This window comes from Myxocyprinus asiaticus, chromosome 7 (genome assembly GCF_019703515.2).
Source record: "Myxocyprinus asiaticus isolate MX2 ecotype Aquarium Trade chromosome 7, UBuf_Myxa_2, whole genome shotgun sequence".
Lineage (NCBI taxonomy): Eukaryota > Metazoa > Chordata > Actinopteri > Cypriniformes > Catostomidae > Myxocyprinus > Myxocyprinus asiaticus.
Window position 1 is genome coordinate 34,179,099 of NC_059350.1, and position 16,146 is coordinate 34,195,244.

General features: G+C 36.7%; 1 protein-coding gene across 2 annotated transcripts; it reads left to right on the plus strand.

Annotated features, from left to right (window-relative positions):
- Positions 1-758: 758 nt before the first annotated feature.
- On the plus strand, positions 759-15,357 carry melk (maternal embryonic leucine zipper kinase). 2 transcript variants are annotated; one of them, XM_051702348.1, is made up of 18 exons: positions 759-975; positions 1,447-1,528; positions 1,676-1,761; positions 2,049-2,165; positions 2,277-2,420; positions 2,538-2,606; positions 2,693-2,785; positions 2,918-3,016; positions 3,567-3,635; positions 3,720-3,818; positions 4,556-4,642; positions 5,719-5,847; positions 6,267-6,419; positions 7,272-7,536; positions 11,076-11,181; positions 12,124-12,283; positions 13,399-13,502; positions 13,814-15,357. In XM_051702348.1, exons 2-18 carry the CDS (start codon positions 1,465-1,467, stop codon positions 13,989-13,991), a joined length of 2,022 nt encoding a protein of 673 aa, XP_051558308.1. In that variant the 5' UTR covers positions 759-975; positions 1,447-1,464; the 3' UTR covers positions 13,992-15,357. The 2 variants fall into 2 exon arrangements, with proteins under 2 accessions (XP_051558308.1, XP_051558309.1); XM_051702349.1 differs by lacking the exons at positions 12,124-12,283; positions 13,399-13,502; positions 13,814-15,357 and adding an exon at positions 11,436-11,605.
- The last annotated feature ends 789 nt before the right edge of the window (positions 15,358-16,146 follow it).

Below are 16,146 nucleotides of genomic sequence, written 5' to 3' on the forward strand. Positions count from 1 at the left end.
CGTGAAATTAAAATGACAGTAAGCTAATGACTAATTTCAATGAATTGTCTCAATACTCCCCATTTTACCAAAACTTCGGTGGGGAAAAAGTAGGGACATCTGGGAGGCAAAAGGTATACACAATTAGCGATATACACACATTTCTGCATGGCTTAAGGTCAGATTTCTTTTGCGATAAACCAAAACGTATGCGACAAAGTGTGTGTTTTTTTTTGTTGTTGTTGTTGTTTTTAAGCATGCACTCCATTTTTATTGATTAAAGGCCATTTGAATGGAAACAGGCAGAAGACGGCAAATATTGTTTTCTGCGTTTTCACTTTGTCGATAACAAAACAGCGCGAAAAGTGGATGGAAACTAGGTTATTGACACTCTATGAGAGGTTGGGCATACTAAAATGGCCGCTCGAAAACTTCCGGTGGCTTCACCTCCTGCTGGCAGTTGCGTCAGCAATCCAGTTCTATTTGTATATCAGTGGTCATAACAGGTCTTTGAAAAGGGTCCATTATGTGACATCTGTTAGGTTAAAGAGACAGTTGAATATGTGTTGTTATACTCCATAGAGAACTGCTACAGTGTAATTCACAATTACCAACATATTAAATACAAGGTGCTGGTAAAATGATTAAGGTGGTTATGAAATTCATAAGGTATAACGAATTATCCACCCAAGTCTCTTCACACTCCAGCGCAGGAGGTGGCGGTATGCACCTTAATAGTTGGTTTGCAACCCGCCAGTAAATCCACTGAAGAAGAAGAACAGGACGTCGTCTGACGTAGAATGTGGGAAATTCAAATTTGAAAACATGTTTGAATGAAATGTGTTTGGGCAATTTTAGTTTTATATCGGATTACAAACACATGTAATCATGAACGGAGTAAACCATTGCCTCTTTTAACGTTAAATGTTGGTTCTTTGTTGTTTTGAACTTGCTTTTATCGGCGTTTTTAAGCGAACATTCACTAGAGCAGAGCTGGTGAGTTTGTTATTAACATATCAGTCAAAGCAAGCCTTGACTACTCCTATCGTAATGTATTTACAAAAATATTTATTAACGGGCAGTAGTTCCATACAGCTGTATTTTAAAGTCTGCAGCTTTATGGACTGTACAAACTGAAGGATCCACTATTCTGGTCCACGAGTATCCGAGTAAAAATTTTTTTTAGAGGAGCTACATCAGAACATAAGAAAACTAATACAACGCATTAAGTAATACGCTTATGATATTTTCTCATTTTTTCCACGGATAGAGAATAAGCATTGTTTGATTGACAATGAAATATAAAAGCCTTCAACTTTGCAGTTGAAAAATGCTACTTTTTTGATCACTTGACACTTTTCCATGATGTCATTATTTTGTCGCAAACACGTGGGGCCACTAAATCGGTGGTCTTCGATTGTCTCTTTAATATACTTAAATTGTATATAATACACTGTTTTTATATAGTTCTAAGAGGCCTACAACATGCCTGCAGAAAACACCTCTGAACTTCTCAAGCACTATGAGGTTTACGAAACCATTGGCTCAGGTAATGTCTTTTCTATTATGCTTGTGTACATGAGGTGGTGTGTATGAGAGAAAATTTGGAAATTCAAAAAGTTATTGTTTTGCTCAAGTTAAAACTTTCTAGTGCAAATATGTGGGAAGTCAGTTTTGGTTTTTTTCTAACCCACAGGGGGGTTTGCCAAGGTTAAACTTGGCAGGCACTTATTGACAGGAGAGAAAGTGGCCATCAAAATAATGGTGAAGAAAGACCTAGGGGTGAGATCTTCAACATTGCCTAACCAAACAACATCTGAATGAATATTGTTGAATTGGTGTTCCCTAACTTTGTTTTAGAAGATGCTGGCGGAACTTGGAGCTAAAATATTTCTTACATTTTTGTCTATTTCACTTTCAAGATACACTACATGAGCATGTTGAAGATGCAGAGGTCAAGCCTAATAATGAACACAGTCTACGTCTGTTACAGAAGTTACATGTTGAATGTTATTTTTGGTGGGATAAATTAGGGTGCCATTCCTTACGTGTGTGTTATCTGTTTCTAGGATGACCTGGCACGAGTTAAAATAGAGATTGAGGCTATGAAGAACCTCAGTCATCAACATGTATGTCGTCTGTACCATGTGATTGAGACATCCAGTAAGATCTACATGGTGCTTGAGGTATGTTTTGCTCTAACTGTCGATCTGTTTTTTGTTTGTTTGTTTTTTTGTATGTGTGTGTGTGGTTTACTTTTCAAATACCTCTCTCCATCTGTGTCTTCACTGTTTCAGTACTGTCCTGGAGGAGAACTGTTTGATTACATTATTGCTAAAGACCGGTTATCAGAGGAGGAGACTCGAGTTTTTTTCCGTCAGATCATCTCTGCTTTGGCTTATGTTCACAGCCAGGGCTATGCCCACAGGGACCTCAAACCAGTTAGTCTCTTGATCAGTACATGTGATTTTTAAAAGCTTATGTACTGTATATCGATTTCTCACATTCACACAGTGTTTGGTGAAATGACATTTATAACCGTTCTAACCTGGCCTTAGGAAAACCTACTAATTGATGAGGATCAGAACCTGAAACTCATTGACTTTGGCCTCTGTGCCAAACCGAAGGTGTGTATTAATCTACGGTGACTGTTTCTTATTACCTAAACCTTTTGTTTGTAATAGTGGCAATGTGAATGTTGCTTTGGTTTTAGGGTGGTTTGGGTTATGAACTGATGACCTGCTGTGGCAGTCCAGCATACGCAGCTCCTGAGCTCATTCAGGGCAAGGCGTACATTGGCTCTGAGGTCAGCTTGGCAAATGTGTAACACTGTGTATGTGTATCACATTTCAACAGCCCAACTTCAAGAAATTACATATTAAACAGGGGTGTATGTCCTATTATTATTATTATTATTATTTATATTTATTTTTTTCAGGCTGATGTGTGGAGTATGGGTGTGTTGCTCTATGCTTTGCTGTGTGGTTTTCTACCATTTGATGATGGCAATTGTATGGTCCTCTACAGAAAAATCACAGTAAGTGTGTGTTGCTTTGTGTGTTAAATCAGGCTTACCACTGTTAATTTAATATTTTGTTCATCTATGCATTAAGTATTTACGAAGTTTCTTAAAGGGTTAGTTCACCCAAAAATGAAAACTCACTTATCATTTACTCACCCTTATGCCATCTAAGATGTGTATGACTTTCTTTCTTCTGCTGAACACCAACGTTGATTTTTAGAAGAATTTCTCTGCTCTGAAGGTCCATTCAGTGCAAGGGAATGGTGATCAGGCCTTTGATCGAGCTTGAAATCATGATCGTGCTTAGATAATGCAATGGCAAAGTGTACAGTAAAAAAAAAAAAAGGAGTTATATTTTGGTCAGTTCTCACACAAAACCAACTGGATCGCTTCAGAATACATTAATTAAATCAATCCATTGAGTCATATGGATTACTTTTATGCTGACTTTATCTCCTTTTTGCAGCTTCAATTGCATTGTATGGACCTATAGAGCTACAAAAATTAGTAAAACAAAGTTTTGTATTGTGTGAGCTCCTAAAATATTTGTCTTGTGTTTTGACAGAGAGGCAAATACAGTAACCCACAATGGCTTTCACCTGCTAGTATTCTGCTTCTAAACAATATGATGCAGGTACTGTGCATGGTTAGTCTGTCTGTATCATGTGTTTTAGGAAGGCAATACAATTTCATGACAGTTCATTCTCTTCTCCTGTAGGTGGACCCAAAGAGGCGTTTGACAGTTAGACAGTTGCTTTATCACCCCTGGGTTATGAAGGGTTACAGCACACCAGTGGAGTGGCACAGTAAACATCCTGTGAGTTGAGCTCTATTATGCATTTTGTTACTTTATAAACAAGGTCATAGTCACATCATATGCTTCAGACACCCAATTATTTTGTATTTGTATGAGATATTTGTTGTTGTCATTCATGTTAATGACATGGCCTTCTTGCATTTACATAATTCAGACTACACTTTTCTGCAATTACACTTTTGCTTTAGCGTTGTACTGATCTAGCACTCAATTGAAATGTGGTATGGTAGTAGCAGCACTACTTGTATTCTTTTCTTCCTTGGATAAATCAACTTCTGCTTGCACTACTCTTATTTGAAAGTTGCTTTGGATAAAATTGCCTGCTAAATGATTAAATGTAAATGATCACTTTATATCCATACCAACAGGAGACTGAGATTCATCAATTTTCCCCAATCCTCTTATTGATTTATATCTACTTTAAATAGTTCCTTTAAAGCTTTAATGTTTTAGGTCATATGGGTTCAATATTAAAGCCCCCTCAGTGAATAATGCAGACATGAATCAAGCTGTTTATTGATCGGCAGTGTTTATTGACAGTCTCTTGTTACTGATCTCTTACTGAAGAATGCTTAGTGCTCTGTTCTTCCCTAACTCTAATTACAGCTATTAGAAGTAGAGTATACTGCATTTTCAAATAAATATGTTATTGTACTTTGATAAATAGTTAAGCAACTCTGTTAGAACTTCTTACCTTGTTGTGTATAATTTCATTTTCTTTTGTTCTGTTTATTTAGTTGGGTCACATAGATGAAGACTGTATTACTGAAATGGCAGTGGCTTTCAAACAGTCCAGACATTGCACAATCCAGCTTGTATCAGAGGTAGAGAAACTAGACTCCTCTCCCTTTCAATTTTTAAAAGTATAAAAAATGAGACATCCACTTATCCACCAAGTTGGTACATTGTGTCTTTGTTTTTTGATTGAACCGATCTAACAGTAGTGACAGTAATTGCCATATGGGTGTATTGTTAAATTGGGTAGTGTTTTCTCTTTGTTGGAGAAAGTGTCTTTGTAAAGAAAGTAAAATGCTTTTTGGCAAAGACATAAACACAGGTTACGTTTGAACCTATAAATGGTGAGTTAACTCCAAAATTTGACTCTGAAAAGTTATGCAGTTTTGTTGTATAAGTAATAAGAGGAAATTATTCATTAGTTCATAAATAATGAATTAATTGAAATCAATTATTTGGAGAAATAGTGGGATTGTGACTGCTTGGAATGGCTTTACATGTGATGAATTAATGGTTATGACCACCAGATGTCAGTAGATACTAGTCCATTGACCACTTCAACTGCTCCTAGATAGATTGTCAGAACTCCCTGTGTTATAATGGAGAGATAATTATAGATATTTCATAAGTCAAGTCATTTTTATTTGTATAGCGCTTTTCAAACACGCATCGTTTCAAAAGAAAATCATGCATTAACAGAAATGAAACTGTAATAGCTATAAAGTCTTAGAGTCATCATCGTGTAGTTTGATTAAATATGATTGTAAATTGTCTATAAAACGTAATTAAATAATAATTGTATTTAGAACCCCTGTGAGCAAGCCGAAGGCGACTGTAGCAAGGAACACAAAACTCCATAAGATGTTGGTTAATGGAGAAAAATAACCTTGGGAGAAACCAGGCTCACAGTGGGGGCCAGTTCCCCTCTGGCTAACCAGCATGAATATAATGCCAGTATTAGTTTTTTTATGTGCAGTGCAGATCATGGTTTAAAATTAGAAAACTAAGTGTTAAGGGCCAGTGTTTATACAAAGATTTTGTATGAACTATAAGATTAATGTCTAATGTCTTTGAAGTTCATCCTGGAATAACTGCAGAAGTTCACATTGATGCATTATCCATTTCACACAGAAGAGAAATGTTGACTTTGTGTGTGCTTCTTCAGTGGAAGTATGACCACACTACAGCCACCTACCTTTTACTGCTGGCTAAAAAGCGTCAGGGTCGTCCTGTGCGTCTGAGAGCAGAATGCCCTGTGCTTGACCCGACCTACTCCCCTTTATTGGACATACAAGTGAGTCTCTCATAATCGCACATTCATTACCAATTTATTGGATTTTTATTGAGTGCAGTAGTTTTACCCTGCCACACTACTGTACTGTGGCAGTACTATGGTACTTTGATATGTAACATGATACTGAATGATTACCGTATTCATATTCTGTTGTATTAATATGGTACTCCAAGGTTCTTTAAGGAAAACCATGGTATTACCTACATGGTAGTGTCCAAAAACATGATATTACCATGGTATAATGTAAAAAACAACAACAACATGCTATGGTACTTTTTTGCCAGGGCTTTTTATTAAAAGTCACAAGGGAGTAATAGATATGCTGTTCATTTATTAATATCACTATAGTCACAGGTGTAGTGTAATGTTGTGTAGGTGTAGCAGTTTATAGGAGTATAATTCTGTGTGTCTGTTCTCAGCTGAAGAAGAATCTACGCTTCAGTGAGGATGATGATGGTGTTCACCCAGTGGTGCTTGGCTCTATGGTCTTCCCCCCTGATTGCTACGATGACGAGAATCCCTGGACCCCTCTCATGCCCAAGAACACACATACCACAAACACTCCACGCATGGTTAGCCACCTTGTTATCTTTATCTATCTGCTCTTCACTCTCTCCATCTGTCCGGTGCTTCTTAGATGCCCCAAAGCTTCTTTTATTTTTTCTCTACCTTTAACCATAATCTAACCCTTTTAATTTCTCCAAATTAAAAAAAAACCAATTGTCTCGTCATTTAATTACCCTCATGCCATCCCAGATGTGTATGACTTACTTTCTTCTGCTGCACACAAATGAAGATTTTTAGAAGAATATTTCAGCTCTGTAGGTCCATAAAATGCAAGTGAATTGTGGCCAGAACTTTCAAGGTCCAAAAAGCATATAAAGACAGCATAAAAGTAATCCATAAGACTCCAATGGTTAAATCCGTATCTTCAGAAGCGATATGATAGGTGTGGGTGAGAAACAGATCAATATTGAAGTCCTTTTTTTTTTACTATAAATTCTCCCTGCCCAATAGGTGGTGATATGCACAAATAATGTGAATTGCCAAAAACAAAAGAATAATGTGGAAGTGAAAGTGGAGATTGATAGTGCTTAAATATTGATCTGTTTCTCACCCAAACCTATCATGTCGCTTCTGAAGATATGAATTTAACCATCAGAGTCATATGGATCTCTTTTATGCTGCCTTTTTATGCTTTTTGGACCTTCAAAGTTCTGGTCACCATTTACTTGTGTTGTATGGACCTACAGAGCTGAGAGTTTTTTTTTTTTTTTCTAAAAATCTTCGTTTGTGTTCAGCAGAAGAAAGTCATTCACATCTGGGATGGCATGAGGGTAAATGATGAGATAATTTAAATTTTTGGGTGAACTATCCCTTTAAGTTTTGATGTGCTATATAATTTATCTTTATCTTTTATTCAGAAACATACCTCTGAAACATCAGAGAAGCGGAATGAATTAGGCCACTCCCCCTTCATAGACCAAGGCAGGCCCCGCCCATATAAGCCAGAGACGCGTGATAGGATGAGAGAAAATAAAGAGAATCTTGCCATGACCAGCACAAATGGAGATGTTTTTGCTCTTCCTCCGCCCCGAACTCCAATGTGCAGTAGAAAAGCCAGACCCAACAGAACTGAAGTAACAACACCCAACAACATTACAAACACGAGCAGTGACACAAATAAAGGTGAGCTGAATAACTACTCAATTAAACATTGTAGCACTACAAGTGTATTATAAGTATACAATTGGTGCACTTTCGTCAACTTTTTAAGTTTAGTTTGAAAAGCATGTTATATTGTTTTCCTTCAAATAATGTTTTTATTTCATTCTTTCTGTGTATGTGTCTTTATCTACCTGAAGAGCACACTTTTTAAATTAATTTAATTCTCTCCGCTCAGACACCAATTCTTATGTGCTATATTTTCCAAATTTGCCTCATACAGTAGCCCTAAAAATTTATTTGGATACTTACGTCACACACTGCATGAATGTCATAACAAAATATCAAACAAAGAGTCAAATCTGTGTACAATGACATTAGACCTTTTTTCAGAACTAACTTCTCTTTTCTTAGCCATTTTTGCAATTGTATCCACTGGCTGCAAGGTGATTTTAAGTGGATGTACAGTTGAAGTCAGATGTTTACATACACTTTACAATACAATTTAATATTAGCAACCTATTGTTTTGGCAAGTCGTTTAGGACATCTACTTTGTGCATGACACAAGTAATTTTTCCAACAATTGTTTACAGACAGATTGTTTCACTTTTAATTGACTATATCACAATTTCAGTGAGTCAGAAGTTTACATACACTAAGTTAACTGTGCCTTTAAGCAGCTTGGAAAATTTCAGAAAAGGATGTCAAGCCTTTAGCCAATTAGCTTCTGATAGGGGGTGTACCTGTGGATGTATTTTAAGGCCCACCTTCAAACTCAGTGCCTCTTTGCTTGACATCATGTGGAAATCAAAAGAAATCAGCCAAGACCTCAAAATAAAATTGTGGACCTCCACAAATCTGGTTCATCCTTGGGAGCAGTTTCCAAATGCCTGAAGGTACCATGTTCATCTGTACAAACAATAGTATGCAAGTATAAACACCATGGGACCATGCAGCCATAATACCGCTCGGAAAGGAGACGCATTCTGTCTCCTAGAGATGAACGTAGTTTGGTGCAAAAAGTGCAAATCAATCCCAGAACAACAGCAAAGGACCTTGAGAAGATGCTGGAGGAAACAGGTAGACAAGTATCTATATCCACAGTAAAATGAGTCGTATATCGACAAAACCTGAAAGGCTGCTCAGCAAGGAAGATGTCACTGCTCCAAAACCGCCATAAAAAAAGCCAGACTACAGTTTGCAAGTGCACATGGGGACAAAATCTTACTTTTTGGAAAAATGTCCTCTGGTCTGATGAAACAAAAATTGAACTGTTTGGCCATAATGACCATTGTTATGTTTGGAGGAAAAAGAGTGAGGCTTGCAAGCCGAAGAACATGGGGATGGCAGCATCATGTTGTGGGGGTGCTTTGCTGCAGGAGGGACTGGTGCACTTCACAAAATAGATGGCATCATGAGGAAGGAATATTATGTGGATATATTCAAGACATCAGTCAGGAAGTTAAAGCTCAGTTGCAAATGGGTCTTCCAAATGGACAATGACCCCAAGCACTCCTTCAAAGTTGTGACAAAATGGCTTAAGGACAACAAAGTCAAGGTATTGGAGTGGCCATCAAAAAGACCTGACCTCAATCCAATAGAAAATTTGTGGGCTGAACTGAAAAAGCGTGTGCGAGCAAGGAGGCCTACAAACCTGACTCCATTACACCAGTTCTGTCTGGAGGAATGGGCCAAAATTCCAGCAACTTATTGTGAGAAGCTTGTGGAAGGCTACCCAAAATGGTTAACCCAAGTTAAACAATTTAAAGGCAATGCTACCAAATACTAACAAAGTGTATGTAAACTTCTGACCCACTGGGAATGTGATGAAAGAAATATTTCACAATAATAATAAATAATTATTCTGACATTTCACATTCTTAAAATAAAGTTGTGATCCTAACTGACCTAAGACAGGGAACGTTTTCTACGATTAAATGTCAGGAATTGTGAATGTAGTCAAGGCTAAGGTGTATGTAAACTTCTGACTTCAACTGTATGAAGTCAGTTCCCATAAAGTTCTGAACTTCTGAGCGTCCTAGCAGAGTGACCACAGGTGTAGTTCACCACATTAACTATGCACATGTTCCGCTAAGTTTAACAACCAGAAAGTGTCAAATGTTTTGCTAAATGTTTTGCTTGAAAAGTGTGCTTGTGCTATCCTCCTTTAGAATAAATGCCACTTGGTTATCTAATGTAATACCATTCATACATTAAATGTGGCTTAAGTGTCCAAATACTTTTATGATTATTACACTCATCCCTAGTGACTGGGAGCTTTACGCTTAAGGGTAGGAAACGACTGCAAAACAAAAACTCAACAAAAGTGATAACATGGATTTTATAAGTGAATGACAGTTATGAGGAGATGATGTCTTGGGTAATGAAGGCTCCCAGTGGTGACAGTACCTCAGATCATACCTTCATGTACTCTCTGATAAAGTGCACATAAGCCAAATGAAAATTCTGTTATAAGCAACCTCTTGTCATTCCAAACCAATTTGGATTTCATCCTTCTGCGTAACACAAAATAATATATTTTAAAAAATGTTGCGATCGCTGATTTCCATTCAGTAGCAGTTGATAGTGACTTGCTCTGAAGCTTAAGGCACCCAAAAATAAAAGTAGTCCATGCGACTCACCCATCATATTCCAAGTCTTCTGAAGACATGCGATCACTTTCTGTGATGAGCAGACTGAAATGTAAGTCATTATTAACTCAGATACAGAGCCCAAATGAAATACGGGGACATGTACAGTAAGTAACATCAAACCTCATTGGTTCTCATGTCATTATGTCATGACTTTTGGTCATGAGACATGCAAGAACCAATGAGGTTTGATGTTATCGACATGTCGCCATATATCTGATTCAGGCTCTGCATACATGAGTTGATTTATTATTTAATTTGTGAATGATTAACGGCATAAATTTTGGTCTGTTCTAAAGTAATCGAATGCTTTGTGAAAATTTTTAATATGACACTCCTTTTTGGTGCTTTTTTTAAAGCTTTAAAGTGAGTCACTATCAACATTTATTTTGGGGTGAACTATTTTTTGCAAATGTTATAAACATCTAGGTAAATGTTTTATTTTATTCGATTTTATATTATGTTGTGTAAGTTGTATGTTAAGCTTTGTTCTGCACAGCGACGTGACTAGATTCATTTAAATTAAATCTTGTTTTGGAACGTTTAGATTTTGGTGATTCAGAAGGACATTAGATGTGTGTTTTCTGTGCTGTACATTGTGTTACCTGGTATCTGTAGTTTGATTTAGTCTGAGTGAGTGAGTGTGTATGTGTGTCTTGGTATGGGTGCAGTGTGTCTGGGGAAAAGTCTTTATGTCCTAACATCCACTGTGTCCACTTCGTTACTGTCACACACCACCTCCTGCACTGGAACGGACAGAAGTACACCGGGGACGCAGCGTGTGTGTGGATGCTCATGTGTATGAGACAACTCCCGAAGCGCATACTGACAGGTGTACATGTCACTGTTCCCAGTGCTGCTGCCAGTGTGTAGCATGTAGTGACACGTGTTTGTCTTGTGTGAGTGTGCAGGAGTGGGCAGTGCTTCTAAAGACATGTCCCAAAGGAGAAACCTGGACCAACAGCAGAGCAGCCAGCAAGGAGAGCTGGAGATACTGGCTTTCAGCCCTGAGAGGAGGTAGAGAACATTTCTGTGTGGTGTGAGAAGAGTGGAATAACTGAGACAGAGAGAGAGAGAGAGAGACATTGAAATTACACAGATATTACACACCTAACCTTTAAGGGGCCATATCATAATTTTTTTCCACTAAGGGTCACTAATAATGTTAGAAATTTTATATCACCATAATTTAAAAAGGGATAGTTCAACCAAAAATTTAAATTCTCATCATTTATGCATGACTTTCTTTTTTTCTTCTGCTGAACACAAAGATTTTTAGAAGAAGATCTCAACTCTGTTGGTCCATTCTATGCAAGTGAATGGTGGCCAGAACTTTGAAGGTCCAAAAAGGACATAAAAGCACCATCAAAGTAAGACATATGACCATAAATTCTCCTCTCAGTCCAGTAGGTGGCAACATGCATGAAGAATGCAAATCACCAAAAACAAAAGAAGAAGAATGTGAAAGTGGAGATTTGTAATAAAAAGGACTTGAATATTGATCTGTTTCTCACCCACACCTATCATATCGCTTCAGAAGATATAACCACTCTTATGGATTATTTTAATGCTGCCTTTTTGGAGAAAGAAAGTCATGCACATCTGGGATGACATGAAGTTGAGTAAATAATGAGAACATTTTCATTTTTTGGTGAACTTTCCCTTTAAGATTTTTTATTTTTGGGACAAAATACGGAAGGAGACTTTTTTGCAGCTTATTTCCAGTAAATGTTTTTTTAGTTTTTAGAAATTTCAGTGTTTTAATAGTACAATGAAACTTTTTCTAATGAACAGTTGTTATCTCACTTATCAAGGACAATTTTTTTCATTATAATATGACCCCTTCAAAGCTATAGAAACACCTTTTTTGCAATACTGCAGAGAAGCTCTAGAACGATGCAAATTGATGCTATCGAATGAAAGCTTTGCTCCTTTCTAATGCATTTACCATGTGTCCAGGTCTCGATCTCTGGACCTGGCAGGCTGTAAGGTGGACAGTGGACCGAAGAGAAAGGGTGCGAAGGTGTTCGGCAGTCTGGAGAGAGGCCTTGATAAAGTTATCACAATGCTAACACCCAGCAAGAAGAGAGGACCGCGGGACGGGCCACGCAAAATTAAGGTTTCATTTGCCTAACTTTTACACTTTCACTTAATTTTCAAGATTACATTCTTCACACTTTCTGCTCTACAATGTTTGTTTAAATGGAACTGTCTGTTTGAAATTTTCCTGTTTTTCCATATTTGAATGTTTCTAAATCTGTACATGATTTTGCTTTCATGTTCAGTCATCACTGATCTTTCATTTTAGACTTTTTTTTTTCATGATGTTGCTTAGCATAATGTAATGCAAGAAATGGGGCCAGTCAATAGCATAAAAATACACACAGTTTTAGAAGTATAGCCACAAGACTTAAACATTATACATGTTTGCAGGAGAATAGGGATGTTATTTTCTGGGATAATCAACATATTGCCACAAATGGAGCCTATAGAGATTAACTTCTTGAACCTGGAACATTCATTTTAAAGAAATGTTTTACCCAAAAATGAAAATTCTTTCATAATTTACCATTTCTCATCATTTCCCAAACCTGTATGACATGAATATTGTGGTGCATAATGTCAATACAGTAGCAGTGAGTAGTGCATTACAATATAGTTTATAAAAGGACCCAAAAGTATCATAAAAGTAGTCCATGCACCTCTTGCATCATATTCCAAGTTCTCTGAAAGCAAACGGTAGGTTTTGGTGAGAAACAACCCCAAATTTAAGATATTTTTTTGGTGAAAATCTCATGAATCCGTTGTGCATTCATGTACACTATGAGAGCTCGTTCCACACCTTTTGTCAAGTCATACAGGTTTGGAACGACATGAGGGTAAGTAAATTATGACAAAATGTTCATTTTAGGGGTGAATGTTATTTTTAACAGTAGTTACCCTTACAAACACACCACCTTACTGAGGGTCAAGCAAACATTTACAAACCATGTCTCTTTGACACCTTTCATATAAATGAGTATTTCATATAAATGAGATTTTTTACATACACATTTATGCATTTGCCAAATGCTTTTATTCCCAAGGTGGATAAAAAAAAAAAAAACAGGTTTCCCTAGGAATCAAACCCATCATTTTGGCATTGATAACTGAAATCTTTCTATATTGTCCATTATTAACACTTCTTCTGCGGCTACACCTGATTTCCTAACTATAAATGATGAATGTTTTCAGGCTCAATACAACGTGACACTCACCAGTCAGACTAATGCCGACCAAGTGCTCAATCAGATTCTCAGTGTCTTACCAGAGAAGAATGTGGACTTCGTTCAGAAGGGGTAATTTAATTTACGGTATATCTTACATTTCCGAAACAGTGATTGTTTTAAACCCATGTGCTTTTAATTAGTTTCTTACGTCTAAGCCAGTGATTCTCAGTCCTTGTGGTGGAGTACCCCTGTACTGCACTTCTTGGATGTGAGTGCTCCATGAACTGAACTGGGTGTATCTGGTAATGGAGAAGTGCTCCAAGACTCCAAGAGACACTCCAAGACCAGGACTGAGAAACACTGCTCTAAGCAAAACCACTATACATCTTCCCAAGAACAAGTTATTTATGTGCTATTGTAATGCTCTCTCTTTCTGTTAGCTATACTCTGAAGTGCCACACACAGTCAGACTTTGGGAAGGTGACCACGCAGTTTGAGCTTGAGGTATGTATCCTACAGAAGCCAGAGGTGGTCGGGATCCGTCGGCAACGGCTCAAAGGTGACGCTTGGGTGTACAAACATCTGGTAGAGGACATCCTGTCCACATCCAGCATCTGATTTTAGTGTCCTCTGCAAGAGTGAAATTGCATCACTGGTCCACCATAAGTTAAACAGGTTGATGAGATCCATTTGATGTCTATTCCAGTTCCACATTTCAGTACTTATCACGTACATCATTTTGCGTCAAATACCACTTCCTGCACAGTGTTGTTTGTCACGTTCTGCCCTTAACAGAAATTCAAAAAATGTTTGTCACTTTATACGAATTTCACATTATTGAATTATAATTATTTTCACATGTTTTATTTATTTACCTTCTAGTTCAGCATTAATCAATATTTATCTAGCATAATAGCACCAAACGTCTTTTTTCCTTTTATTTGTTTTTGTGTTTCTGTATCTTGTCATGTTTTTTTTTTTACTTGTAAAGCTTCTAATCTGTTACAATTTTCAAGAAGTTTGTCATTTTGTTCATGTTTAATAATGTAATATTTTCACATCAATCTGATTTATAGAAAAATAAATCTTTTTAACATCTATACTTCACTGTGTCAGTACCCGATGTCTAGTTTGATAAACTGTTATAGCATATAAATTTGAAGAAAAGAAAAAAATTGCATTCAGCTTTATAAACAGTATAAAGCTACAGCAAAATTAAAACAAGATAAGTCGGTTAATGCCCATGTTACTTGACAACTACCCAAAAGTACAGAGTACCAAGTACAATGAAATTCTTTCTTGAGTGCTTCTCGCAAAACTGGGACAACATGTATGTGCAAAGAAAGTAAGACAAATGGGGAGTGACAGACAGCAAATTTACATAAGCTTACACAATATAGCAATGTGCTTAGAGACTGTGCAGTGCAAATGTGTATAGAGCATGGCTAGACAACCCCACCCCTGGAGAATATGTAGTGTAATGTATGTGTAAAATGAGTATACATATATGCACTCATATATTAATGTGTAATGTAAATATGTACATAAGTGTAATAATTATAAATAGCAGCAGTATGTTGAAGTAGCAGCAATGTTATAAAAAAAAAAAAAAAAAAAAAACAGCAGTGGCAGGCTGAACAGAAATAATAGTGCAAAAATGTAAGTGTTCTGAAATGAGTGCTAAATTATATTAAGTGTGTATGTGAAGGGGTCTATAAAGTTATGTATTAGATGTAACAGTATGATTGAATACCCAATATCAGCTTTGCATTTAAGAAACAGCATAAATACCTTCCAAATAAGAAAATGTAAACCATGAGAAGAAAAGCCACTCTTTAGACTGTCAAACCACTGACTTTGTTTAATATTTTTTAAATAAAAGTTAAATGGCTGGAATTCATTTTAACCCCTCAATTGTATGGTATGTGTAGGTCTGTAAAGTCAATCTATCACATGCTGGTATGATTATGTATTATCTTGCTTTAACTGTTCTATTATGATTAAAGTGGGATCAACCTGTGTGTCAGTCCTACTGTGCATATCAGCATAACAATGGCTATTAGTGTGACAGATATGAGAGCTTACATAGTTAACATCGGAAGAAGTCTGTGTGTACACACTATTTGTACACACACACACTGATAATGAGTCCTGCTGTGCATTTTACAGCAGGAACAGACACTAGCTGTCATTCCCCTCACATCTTAAACAGTTTTTTTTTCTCTCTCTCTCTTTTTTTTTTTTTTTTTGTTTGTTTCTCCATACACCCTATCTCATTTAATCTAACTCATTCCCTTTCTGCTCCCCTGAAGCATTGGTACACTATACATATTCATTTAAAGCATCTCTGTAGTTTTTCTTTTTATTTTATTTCAAATGCCATTTATTATTATTTAACCTGCACATCAGTAGTCGAATGCTTTTAGACTGCATAACCAGTTTAAAGGGTCATGAAACCCCAAAACACTTTTTATTTATTTATTTTTTTAAGACGTTAACAGATATGAACAGGTTGCACATCACTGAAAACAATTATAGCATTCATGTTTATTATTAAGCAGAAAGTGTTTTTTCTTTCTTTTTTTTCTTCTTTTTTTGCCATTTCTTCCAGTTTAAAAATGAGACTTGAAGCAACCTCATAAAATATGAGCTATATGCATAAACTCTGAGTTGTGATTGGTAGTAGAGTACACTAATACGTCATTTTAATCTGAGCGTTTCTCCACATTATTCATGAGAAGGAACACTTCCATCCAATCACTGGGCGGCCTGA

Coding starts and splice junctions, on each gene's coding strand:
- melk (XM_051702348.1), top strand. CDS start 1,465: ATGCCTGCAGAAAACACCTCTGAACTTCTCAAGCACTATGAGGTTTAC. Junction 1,762..2,048: donor TGGTGAAGAAAGACCTAGGG/GTGAGATCTTCA, acceptor ATCTGTTTCTAG/GATGACCTGGCACGAGTTAA. Junction 2,421..2,537: donor CCCACAGGGACCTCAAACCA/GTTAGTCTCTTG, acceptor ACCTGGCCTTAG/GAAAACCTACTAATTGATGA.